Source organism: Mercenaria mercenaria, chromosome 15 (assembly GCF_021730395.1).
Source record: "Mercenaria mercenaria strain notata chromosome 15, MADL_Memer_1, whole genome shotgun sequence".
Lineage (NCBI taxonomy): Eukaryota > Metazoa > Mollusca > Bivalvia > Venerida > Veneridae > Mercenaria > Mercenaria mercenaria.
Window position 1 is genome coordinate 25,792,838 of NC_069375.1, and position 13,813 is coordinate 25,806,650.

General features: G+C 34.2%; 1 protein-coding gene across 1 annotated transcript; it reads right to left on the reverse strand.

Moving 5' to 3' along the window:
- Nucleotides 1-592: 592 nt before the first annotated feature.
- Nucleotides 593-8,762, reverse strand: LOC123560606 (coadhesin-like). The gene is made up of 10 exons (XM_045352782.2): nucleotides 8,750-8,762; nucleotides 7,975-8,013; nucleotides 7,690-7,769; nucleotides 7,109-7,177; nucleotides 6,553-6,685; nucleotides 5,950-6,072; nucleotides 5,015-5,185; nucleotides 3,656-3,826; nucleotides 2,584-2,748; nucleotides 593-1,457 (listed from the first exon to the last, which is right to left on the reverse strand). The coding sequence occupies exons 1-10, from the start codon at nucleotides 8,760-8,762 to the stop codon at nucleotides 1,051-1,053; spliced, it is 1,371 nt and encodes a 456-aa protein (XP_045208717.2). The 3' UTR covers nucleotides 593-1,050.
- Nucleotides 8,763-13,813: the final 5,051 nt, after the last annotated feature.

Below are 13,813 nucleotides of genomic sequence, written 5' to 3' on the forward strand. Positions count from 1 at the left end.
TTTTCCTTTCACCCAATGGATTTTCGGGTATTTCCCGCTGTCAAGTCGGCTCTGAAGGGCTACAGGTTTGATTCCTTTCTGAAACTGTCCCGCGCTGTGCACGGTGTAGTCTCTAGGTTTGAGTGTATTTTAATATTGACATGTTCGACCAGTGGTTTGTTAAATGTGAGAAATGCGTTTCTTGTAAGGACGTTTACTTGGAAAAGTGACTCGAGCACTTCTTGAACTGTTATTACACGACGTTGCCTTATGCAAGGTGCCCTGATAACTTATCTGATACTAGCTTTGTGTTTATGTAAGTATGTTCAATGTTTGATGTACTATTGTCATGAAATTTCCAGGAACTGTGCAATAAAGATTGAACAACTAAACATATAAATTCTACGAATGTTGTGGAAAGTTGTCAACTACCTGACGCAAGAAAATCTAATTGCATGAAACAACAAAATTTAATGTACTAAGCCAGTTCTTTATTAAATGATCATTTTAACGTTCTTTTAATACTTGTAAGAAATTCGTTATTATTTTTGACATCCTGTGACAATCAAACTGCATAAAAATGATAAGATGTACCCCAGGGCATTCTGTAAGGTTACCTTTCTATATATAACACAAACTTGTTTTAAAATAACAACATTTTACAACTTTTATTTGCCACACTTGTTTGTCAGTAGATCTAGTATTTTGTTTTTGAACTATCTATAAAAAAAAAAACCCCACGTAATTGCGTACAAATAAATACATGCTTGTCTGAAAATGATAGTCTTTATTTTGTCAGTATTCACTTTAAATTTCTGTATATATATATATACTGGCCTTCATAACTTGTAACCGTTTAATAGAATGCTAATACATATTTTTTACCCGACAACCCCAAGCATTCAGAAGTATTTATTGCTATTTTTAATCAAATCTACATTTCTTAATACGTAATATTATGCGGCTGTTATCAAAATGGATAAAAAATATGCCCTAAATTCTAATCAAATGACTCTGACCTTTAGGTATAAAATGTATTTCATTTGAAAATCAAAAAGCAAGTAAACTCATCTAAATTTTACGGACCAGAAATCCAGTAAATGAATTCCATCTGTAATCGTCTTGATATAAACGGTAATTACCACCATCGCCATGCCTCACGTTAACAGTATCACCAATACTCAATTTTACAATTGCTTCAGTATTTCCACATGCACTATTACGTTCGTAGTACCCAATACCTTTCATATATAACTGATTGTTCACAAATATACCGTAAACGATAGTGTTCTGAGAAGATGAGCATAAATGCACATTGAAATGGTAGACGCCATTAACTGGGGTGTAGAATGTTCCGTTAGAAGAGTGGTAGGCTCCTCCCTCATTCAGTACGGTTGAAGAAAATATCATCACTTCATTGTTACTTCCGGAGGTTTTTGTGACAGTTCGGGCCATGAAACTAATGACAGGTCCATCATCTGCAAATACACACAAAACAAGCCTTCATTATCACTATAACTATTGTTTTCATCATCATCATCAAAATCCTCATCATCACTGTCAACAATAACAACAACAACATCATAATTATCATTACTCCAAATAATTATTTGAGCTGTTTCATGTATAATTATTATTATACCAGATTTATATAGCGCCCTTTTCATGATCAATTTCACATTCAAAGGCGCTTTACATAGTTCAAATGCACCCACACAGGGCGCATAATTCATCCTCTACTAGTACAGACACAGAGCGATCTGACCAGAGGGACAGAGTGAGACAAAGCCCCCACGACAGAGAGATCAGAAATCAGATACAGGCTTGTCCGGCTAACTTAGCCTAGCTCGTTGCGAATAGACAGCCTGGTTCTTTAACGTGCCCAGTGTATAGCACTGATACACGCTGGGTTCCTGACCAGTACACCTCTAGTTGGGTGGGAAACACTGAAAAGCGTTTCTGAAAATTCCCGAGTAGCTGCCGGGGATCGAACCCCCGACCTCAGGATTGGAAGGCCAGTGTGCAAACCACTGAGCTATCCGTCCACCTACAATTATGTTACAAGCATTTCAGTTATTACTGGTACTTTTAATGCAAAATAATGCAATTTTGACTACTTCAAGGTTCAAAACTCCAGTGTTACTAGAGAAGTTTTGCTCATTTTCCCTATTTCTTTTAAGCATTTTAATTCTTTGTGAAAACAAGGACACATTTCCATTGTTAATCTCTGTTCATTGTTTTATATATGTTTGTCGGAAAATAGCTCATGAGCTAATGTTAACTTGTTATATTGTATCCGACGTAAACTAAAGCTTCTTGTATCTTATATCTTGGATGTCGTAAAAATTTAACGAATATTGCTAAAGTATAATGGTCTCAAATGCTCCAACAGTAAAGTAGTTGAAGGACGACTGAATTTGTCTCCCTCTTTCTTATTTTTGAGAAGGTATTCATTTTTCCGTTATATCACACTATACCAAGACATGACAAAAAATTAAATAACTTTGGCGGAGGCAACACGTTTTAAGGCGATGGGGTCAATCCACGCACGCATACTAACCCGGATTAATTCCTTATTAAAAGGAGTTATAAGGTGTATATTACCACATGACTCTGTGTTACACAATTCCACCTCAGAAGGAGTGCCGTCACAAAACTTCCCTAGTGACGAAGGTCTTGGATTTGTACAGCTTCTGGAGTGAGAGCGCAAACCTCCACCACATGACAAACTGCAGCTTGTCCAGCCAGCCCACGTAGACCATCCACCGTCTGTGTTTAACAATTTCAATGAAAATTTACTCTTTGAAAATCATTTAAATTGTAAAAACATATAGTACGTCAAAGAAGATAATAAAGTATAGTAAAAGTAAACGCTATTTTCAATACATTGCACTATACGTAAAAATATGTCTTACTCATTACTGTTAGATAAGAAATTCCTTTAATGTATTGTTTAAAAAAACATAGCATTGTAACATCCTTTGGTATCTAAATGGGCGATGCATTGCACTATGCAATTTGAGTAAGTAAAACATTAGAACTATGTTCATGAGAGGTCATGAAATGTGTCGCACCCCTCTTGCTCTTGAGCACCCGTTTACGCGTAAACATTGCATGGACTCCATTATCAAAAAGGACCAGAAAATACAACAACTCTGATATCACACTAAACTGCTTGTAAAATGACTCTTGGTATTGACAAAATATGTTGGGTCGCCGCTGAAAGGACAATTTTGGCGTTATGTTAAAAAAATTCTACACACCGGGACGTTCTTTCTTAATTTTACAGAAAATAATTATGCAAATACTAAATGAACATGGTTATCAAACGCAAAGATGTATGTGAACAGGCCGTGAAAATTGATTGCAGGTTTATAAACCTAACGTTCGTCGAAGTCCCTTATAGTAGTACTTACTAGTAAGTTTAATAATTTCTCAATAGAGATTTCAGTTATGTACTTTTAAATACCGAAACGGCTAAACAATTTTCAATTTCTATTGTACGGAGACGTTCCGTAATATAAATTCTGAATCTGTTCCTAATTCTTAAGTATATAACTGTATACATTAACCCTAATAATGAGTTTAATATGCTTAGAAATGAGATTACACAATGATATTGTATATTTCGATAGAGTGACCACTTTCCTAACGAGATTATTTATTTCAACTTTACTTGAGCATGGTCCCGGCATGCAAATTCTGTCATCCAAAGTGTCGCCGAAACAATGATCCCCGTATTTTGACGGATATGGATTCGAGCAGTTCCGATGTCTCCTCTGAATACCAACATCACATGTAACTGAGCACTTCTCCCACTCGGACCAAAGTGTCCAACCACCATGGACTGTTGTTTAATATAGAAGGTGATATTACAAACATCAAGAAGAGCTGTCACTATTAGTGACAAATGCCCCCGAAGCGTGCCCAAGAATGTTACAGTTGTCTGCGCAAAATATGCCAGAATAGTTTAGGTAAGAATTATTTTGTTACCTTGACCTTGACCTGAGAGACCCGGGTCATAAGCGCGACACACCTTCTCAATATGGTTAACACTTGTGTTAAATTATTTTCAAATCCCTTGATAAATGGCAGAGTTATGGACCAAACAAGAAACAAACCATGTTAACCTTTGACTTCTAAGTGTGACCTTGACCTTGGAGATAGGGGTCTGGGTCTTCGGCATGACACGTCATCTCATTATAGGGAACATTTATGCCAAGTAATTTTAAAATCCCTTCATCGATGACAGAGTTATGGACCGGATAAGAAATATACAATGTTAAGCTTTAACCTCTAAGTGTGACCTTGACCTTAGAGCTAGGGTCTGGATCTTGCGCATGATACGTCGTCTCATAATGAGGAATATTCAAGCCAAGGAATTTTGAAATCCCTTGATGAATGGCAGAGTTATGAACCGGACACGAAACAGACCCTGTTAACATTTGACTTCTAAGTGTGACCTTGACCTTGGAGCTAGGGGTCTGGATTTTGCACATGACGCACCATCTCATTATGGTAAACATGTAAGCCCAGTTATTTCAAAATCCCTTCATGGATGGCAGTGTTATGGACCGGACACGAAACAGACCCTGTTAAGCTTTGACCTTTAAGTGTGACCTTGACATTAGAGCTAGGGGTCTGGATCTTGCGCATGACACACCGTCTCGTTATGGGTAACATTTATGCCAAGTTATTTCAAAATCCCTTTATGGATGGCAGAGTTACAGCCCGGACAAGAATTCACACACACACACACGGACGGACGTGCAATTTTAATATGCCCACCTTCGAGGGCATAAAAATCAGAATAAAAAACAGACGATGAAAAAAGCGACTACTTTGATTAATTAATAAGCACGTGTTAGGCAGGTTAGTTAAAATAAAACTAATTGAAACGTTTTGAAATAACAGTTAATGACAACTACTGAATCCTTCGCCGAAAACATTATCTATGAATCAGCCAACTAACCAAGTAATAGGGCAATAAATGTAATATCATGGTTACTAAGCTAGAATTTACAAGTTTCATTACCTGGACAAGGTTGCTTAAGACAAACTTTGAAATCAGTTGAGTTCCCCTCACAGTCAAGGCCTTTATTTTCAGGAGCCGGATTTGTGCACGTCCTCTTTCTTGTCTGTTGTCCAGTTTCGCATGTTACATCACATTCTGACCACTGGGACCATTCCGCCCAATTTCCGTCAACTGTTTAAGTAAATGATTCATAGAAAAATAAGCAACTGAATAATAAAAGATACAAAGGATTTGTTGAAAATTTGATTTTTGATTAATGCTGATTATTTAAACTTTTTCAATTTGCACGTCTAAATAAACTGTATTAATTACTAACTAATGTTAATTCGTATTGCACTCAAACCCTACAGCTGCATTTACTTAAATTAACAACGTGTAAGTTACAACAGAGTTTTATGAAATCCAACATTTTTTAGTTTCTTGATTAACTTTGACTTTAAATGGAAGCAAGAAGCTTTTACCCTATTAAAACTGTAAATATACTACCTTATTGTACACCTACATATTTGCTAATAAGTTGTCTTATTTGGGAAAACATTATCTATTTGCCTATAAAGTGTATTTTATTAGATGCTAAATATAAGTGATGGTGATACCTTAAAAACTGAAAGTAACATGTTCAATTCGGTTAATTAAAACATCAAAGTGAAAAGTAGCAACTGCCGTATATTGTCGTTACTGCTAAAATATTAACAAATACAGACTTATTTGAAATTAACCATTGAAAGTAGTTGTTTCCCTATAGAATCTTTTGCTCAACGTTTTATCAGCCGTAAACCGGGTATTTACAAGGGGGACAACCTACTATGATATGATGACTGAATTTTTGTGTGAAAAAAGTAAAACGTAATTTTAAGCAACTGGTCTGAAGGAAGAACCGTTTCACTGAAACTCGTATTTATATTTAAAGAATCGAGTTATTTTAAAATATTTACCTAAAGAACATAATTGACGGAATTTAGGACAAACTGTTTTGGCGTGGTGAATATCCTGGCATATGTTGAAGAGTCCACTCAGAAATGGACAGTCGACTTTGGCATCATCAATGCATGCAGACGCTGTAACATAGCTGTCAATAGCTATTCATATATAGAGCAAATACACTACAAAAATGGAGACATTTTCTTCCAAAGCAAAATAATTTCTAATTAATTTAAACACAAACATACCAGTACATGCAGTACTGTGAAATCTTCTAATTTAGTGGGCATAGAATTTCGTGGTTTTGGCAAAACTGGTTATCTCTCTGAGGAATGAATTTGTGGATTCATATTTTAAAGATATAATAATTGTTTGTTGGAATTTAATTTTGTGGACTGAGGCAACCATGAAAAGTTCCCGGCGAATATTGATTGCACGGTAATTACATTTACAATTTCCGACCATTGTCGCGAAAACTGTTTTAACTAAATGATGATAATGTCTTACTCGCGAAATGCAGTACAATTTTTTTTTTTTTACATTCTGGATTGTTTTTATTACAAACAATTCATAAAATACCTTAATGATTTGATATGAATAATAAATAGTTTACGTACGTTTTAAGTGACTGCACAGACGGTTATTACAATGATCTGATCCACAACATTCATGGCAGTTATCGGTTTGACGTTCATTGATATCTCGCCCGACTATTCCGGGACCTCCTGCGGCCGTAATTGTTCCACATTGCTACAGATAAGAATTGTTATTGCTGTTAACTGGACGAGCATTTGGTTAATCGTGAAAGTACAGAACAAAAATATCTCAAGTAATATGACAGTATCCTTCCCAGGTATTTTACGGGCTATACAGTTACACAGGGATTTCCATACGAAAACATACAAATGATGTAATACGTAGAACTTCCCTGATTAAATTTACCATGAACTTTATCACGTAAGAATGATCAAATTGTGAATGTTTGGTCAGAGTAGTAACAAAAGTGTGCCCAACACCTTGAAGGTCAACGAATAATTTTAGATGGCTGCATGTTTAATTAGTAAGACTGAAAATTGCAAACAAGAATAATTTCTATGTTGACCTTCCTTATTCGTTTAAAACTTTCGCTTTAAAGCATGTCAAGATTTAAAAAAAAAAACAGTATTAGATTACCTGATTATCAATACATCCAAGTGTAAAGGTCCGCGTTTGTCCATTAGCATGCGAATTTGTATAGCACGCCTAAAGTGACAAAATACATGTAGCTTGAAAAAATCATGCTTTTTCTATTTTACTAGTTAAATAATGACCTTCTAGCAACAATACAATGCCCCAAAGTGCATTTCTAATAGCAGTCAAAATTGCAGAAATGAATGCAAGGACACATACAATTTATTTGGCCGTATCGTAGAGAAAGTAGAAATTTACAAGAGTGAAAAGTTTCTTCAGAATCTACCTCGTAGAATGTTTTCTATACGCAGAAATGTCCATACAATTCGATTTTTTCCACTGACTCCCGTTAAAATCTTGCTCTAGGTCTAGTTTTTCAAACTAGTCTAATAAATTTAGAACACGGCTGTATCATGTTTTACTGTTCGAAGGTTTAAAGTATTACTTGAAGCTTTGAAAAAAAGGGATAAATAAAAAAATAAACAGAGCTTAATAACAAACTTCCATTTAACGATGTTAAAGAGCTTTAAAATCATTTCTCATTTGCAAGACTGTTCTACTATTGTGACGCCAAAGTATATTACCTGTCCTTGATGACATTGTGATATGTTGTGGCAAGATTCCAAGTCGTCAATACTGGTGCAAGAATAACATTCAAGGGAGGCTAGAATTTAGAATAGTTTAAATTTGTTGCGATTTAATTATTTTAAAGTTTAGATTAGGATAGTGAATCTGCCTTTTTACTTTCTTATATATATAAATGATACGGTGCATAGGATACAATTACACATTTGCCATTCAAATACATAACTTTGTACGAACCTATTACCTACATAGATATTATAGGAAAACAGGATATAAATACATACCTATAGATCTCACTGATGTAAGCAGAAAAACCAATAAAACTGCAAGTACAAAATCGGTACATTACGTTTTGGAATTAAAACAGGGATACAGCTCCAGTTGGAATGGTCACATTGTGAGAACAGTCTCCCATAAAACCCTACAGCAGTGTATGTATTGATTTGTAACTTTACACAAAATTCATAGATTAGACAACAAGCACGCAACAAGCAATTCAAGGAACAAAGTTTGACTCTGCCTTAGAATGGTTAGTGGCAACAACACTACTTGAGTTTCTAAGCCAGGTTATTGAGTGTAGAACTCATACTTTAGTTCCCCTGCAAGAATCAGAGAATAGCATTTTATCCACCTTTTTTTCTGGAAGTGTTTGGTGTAAAGAATATTTTGTTGTAAAATGTAAGCACGAGATGATATTATGTAGCCCTTTGTAAAGAGGCATAGTTCTGGCTTATGAAACCTAAATTCGGTAATATCCATAAGAGTTTTTTTTCTCCTTTTCATGAAGTTAACTGCCGGCTTGAATTATAACAGTTTTACGAGGTTTAACTCGAGGAAAAAAGTCGATGTTAAAGAAAATGCCGATTGTTATCAAATAATGTTAATGCATAATGTCATGATTTTTCACTTTTTTAAAAACATGAATGCGTTCATATAACTCAATACTAATGAAATGATGCAATAATATCACGAGAAAGGATGATTTACGTACATGTACATTGTATGCATTTTGTGCATACAGAATGATTTTTTAGCTTTTTACTAGTATAAGTTACTTACCTATAGATGCCATCACTCAGCCGGATTATGGCTCATTGCAACCGACACTTAGTTTTTATTGCGTAGTTGAAATGTAAATTTGGCAATTCATGTCAAAGGTTATTGATAAGGGAATTATATTTGAGGAGCACACTATTTAACTTGACCTGTCCTCAACTAGTCTTCCACATCTGGACGATCCCATAGACTGAATTCAAAGGTGGCTGTTGGAAGTGACGAAGTCCTTTAACGGTATTACTATTGATAACAAAATAAGTAAGCAGATATATTTATGTGCGATGTCAAATCCAAGGCAGAAAAGTGTAATTAAAAAAAAAACTGCTTGTAAAAAATATGTGCCCCCATCGTGGCTTTAACCTTGACCTTAATCCCCAAAACAATAGAGTCCTTTATCGACATCAGATAATTCTGAAATTAAGTTTGACGGTATCATTCTCGGGTTAAATATCCTAAATCGTTTTCAGTCACAAGGTCAGTGTTTCTTTGACTCAGAATGGCTGACATCTACTCAGCTAAGAAAATTAGAAGCTTTGTGGTTTGATGGTCATGGTCCAAGCATTATGTAGGCTTTTGATCTTAACCCGTTTTAGCTTCAATGCCTCCGTGGCACTGACGTTTAAATTACTGGAACCCCCACCCCAAAAAGGATCATCTACTATTTACATGAAATCATCCTATTAAATAAGACAATCTTCAGGATTCTTCAGGTTTTGAGCGGAAACAATTTTCTGTCTTGTGATCTCAGCGACAAATTTTGACCAAATGAGGGGTCTTTTTGAGAACATAACATACACAGACATCCTATGAAGTTTGACCACTGAAGTCACAAACATTTTAAAATTATTGGTCAGAAACTGTTCTTGTCTGAACTCAACCTTCTGACTCCAAAACAAATATACTTACCACAGAAAATCGTCCTATGAAGTTTTCCTAAAGGCCAAATCTTTCTCTAGCCAAAGCGTCAGCAATAGGGCTGATGAACCAAACAATACACCATCTTCTTTGAAGACTGTTGGTGGGAGATTAATTCCTTCCAAAACCAGGAAAAAATACTGATTACAATAAAGATCCTCAACTTTTCGTCTCTGGCTGTCATCTGCTTCGAGGAAATCTATGTTATTTCAACAATCATGGAACTATTGTGTGAAATTATTGCAAAATCTGCCGAGCAGTGTCTGGGGAGATGACTTGGGTCTAGCCCGCTCGTGGTGAGCTCGGCAAAGTTGTCAAAATGGCTTTTAAGTGTATGTACATTATTTAGTGTGTTCATACGTTTTGTTCGAAATGGAACTCAAATATATGCCTCAAACGTTTTCATATTTGGATAAAATTTTGCCTCACAGAGATGGAGTTCACTGTCTAAAGGTCATGACCATACTTTGGGTAAAAGTTCATGTCAGATTTGTGTTTGTCCTACTTTAGAGCAATCGTATTTTTATTTGGAAAAAATGTTTGCCTCAGTAAGAGTTTCACACGCAGGACCCATGTCATCTTTTTCAAATGTCAGTTTCACATTTCGGGGTCAAATATCATGTTTTGCACGCTAGACTGGGTCAAGAACACATTTAGTGGTCAACGATCATGATCCTAACTTTTCTGAACTATAACCTTGAGAGAAGCAATCATTTGTATTTTAGATGGCAGAAATGTTAACGTTGATGAGGCGGTGTATCAACAAATAACGGAGGTGATATAGTTGCTGTTTATAGCCATACACTATGTAAACCTATGAAAAATTCAGGCGGCCATGAATTTCTACCGTCGCAGCGGCTTGAACAGATTTGATTGAGACCTATCCAAATAACATTTCCATGAAATTATTTTGAAATCCGGTCAATGGTTTCTTACGGGAAGACTGACTTTGTAAACAATATCGTTTTATGAAGCCTTGTAGAACCTACACACATAAAAGCAATATAGAAATATGCACAGTATCTTGTTTTGTTAATCTTTATAACTGTTTCTTCGTCTGTCTATCAGTATGTCAATCGCAACTCGACATTTATAATTAGACATGAAACTTCATTTTGTCATTAGATTAATGCGCATGAGGATGCCAGTTCATAGATACTTGTTAAACAGGAGACTTCCGTTTGTCATTAGATTAATGCGCATGAGAATGCAAGTTCATAGATACTTGTTATTCCGTACATGTATTTCTTAACAATCCAGAAAATATTTATAAACGGCCCTGTAGCTCATTCGGTAGAACGTCAGAACGGTAGTATGGCATCGAATTAGTGTTTGTGGCACCGGCTTCGAATACTGGTCATGTCGCTTTTTTCTTTAAAGTTTGTAACAGTTGTGGTTGTTTTTAATGAGTTTAAACTTCGTTTCATGAACATACGGTTGTCAGATTAGTTAATGTAATCATTGTTTTATATAATAGTCAAATGTTTCAATTTATGAACAATCATTATCACCAAAATGTGCTCATTATGATTATGACTCAATTTTATAAAAGTATGTCAAATTCAATTAAACACAATTGAATATTATAAGAAACAGAAGCCTCTTGTAGATCTAAATAATTTCTGAGCCAGAAATTGTAACGTGGACTAACAACAATTAGTAAAATAACGCTACCATTCCAAAGAAGATTCGATTTGTCTGGACACTTACCGCGTTTACAACGAATCGCATGATTATTCGCAAGGCACGCGGAAGAGGGAATTTCTATTATGTTTTTTCAAATAGGGCATCCAAAATGTATTTTGTTTTCGCCAAAATGCTTCTGTAAACAGTGATATTTGAAAGTTAAGTTGTATTTTATCGCGAATAGACACAAAAATGCCATATATCGCTGTGAAGAAGTTACTGGCAACATAAATTAAATTCCATCGCAAAAATCATTTATGTGCAAACATATTTAGTGGTACAAATATCAGTTGAACATAGCAATATCGCAATAACTTTAGATAAAGTAATTCATGTTTACATTTTATAATATATTATGCCTGTGCGTTTTAAAAAGGTTAAAATAGTGTCAAGTGAACATGTTTCAAACAAATATTTCAAAGAATGAACTTAAAATATATACTGCACTGAGGAATCAATAAAAAATGTTTAATAGTAAGGGATGCTTGACATGATATAAATTCAGGTTAATGTTCTCTTTTCAGGAGAAAAGAATGAGTCAAGCGGGTATGACCGAAGGACCAACTTACTCCCTGTGAACAAATATATTCCTTCGGTTTCATAACCTAAAGTGGGTTTAATATGATGAAGTTTATTGAATGAAACATTGTTCCATGACGATTGTCATTTTGATCAAATATATGTATTAACATCTGGTTTAAAATCAGTTTATGGTAATTTCAAAATAGATTGTGGTAATGAAAGGAATTTCTTTGCTGTTCGTTTCCATTAATACCAATATGACTTGAAATCCAACAAAGTATGATAAACGTTTTAAAATCCTGACTTAAATGACTTTCATTATTTCTGTTTGAATCGACTGCAAAACAGACAGTGATCGGAAAAGATTTTATAGTGTTCGCCTCAGCTGAAAATATTCTTGCATTATTTGGCAAAAGTGATTTTGACTGACGAAGGCGTCTGACGGCAGCACAGTTTCCCTTTAAAACCCGCTTTTTGAACCCAAATGAAAATTGTAAAAAATCCTTATACCTAATTGCCTTTATGATTTCGCGTTATTCCTAAATATAAAAAACTTTTATACCAAACCTAATGAAAAAAAATGTTTTTTAAAATTTTTATCTAGCACTTCCTTTAAGGTTCACACCTCGATTTTTTCAGTTTTTTCGGGACATAATGTTAAACGTATAAAATTTCCATACTGGGGGCGACACTAACGAGGGAAATGTCCGCAATATGTACAGACTGAGATTTTTGGGTCCAAATGAAATTTTTGGTCAAAAATGGGTTTTGGGGGCTAATCGACAGACTACCTTCGGTAAAATCTTAATTTGACCGAAAATCAGTCGTGGTCAGGGAAAATTAAAACCATTTTTTCGACCCCATGTTTTGTCTAACTGTATAAAAACTGAGGCAGTATTCTTAAAAATGACACCATTTTTAAAAAATCAAGATAAAAACAATAAAATAACAAAAGAAACATGAAATTAATGGAATGATTTCTTTTTGTCTCTTTTTTTTCATGTGTATAAAAATTTTATTTTCTAAAATCGTTTCTAAGCAACACTTTTTTTTAAAACCTCTTTTTAACAGTCTCTTGTGAATCTAGCAATAATTACATAAATGTGAAATAAAACACAATTAACTTTTTCTAGTGGCAACAGTTTACAGACAACTGTTTTATGACATTTTTTTGAACAAAAACGAATTTATTTGATTCAAATTAACAACATCCCAAAAACTAGACATTAACTTTTTATTATGACACCTTTCAATTAAACAGTAAGAAAGAAAATCAGACAAAAGTAAAATTTTTTAGACTGTTATTAAAACGTGAGTTTGCTAAAATTCAAAAACTTAGATATACTGACAGTGAATCTTACCTGGCAACGATGTGGGATTTTTTTACAAAAATACTAAAAACCGGCAAAAAATTGGGTTTTTCTTACAAAAAAAACTAACATTTTGACAATTTCTTTTTAAAAAATTGAATATTGAATTTTTTCCCTATTTACTTTAAAAGGCCGTTTTTCTTATTTAAAAATAAGAGATAACATATTTCCGTGAAAATTAATGAATATGGTTTGAGAATACATCTTTTTTCAATACACCTCCTAAGTTACAACTATTCCATTTTAAGGGAGGCTTTTGAATACATAGGCTTTTTGAGCAATATTTCATATGAAATATATTTTACAAAATAATACCTTTTAAAAATATAACATTAAACAAAAAGGGTTTTTTTTACATATATGATTCCCAAAATAATTTAAAATTAAATTTAAAGTTACCATGGCACAATGCACTATTTCTTAAAATGATTTTTTGTTAATTTTCCAGAAAGAACCCCGACATTTATTTAGCATCTGTTCATATACATTTGTTTTTTCACCACAAATGGGCAATTTATGATCATTTATAAAAGCAAATATCATTTTATTAATTAACTTGTCTTCCAAACTACAT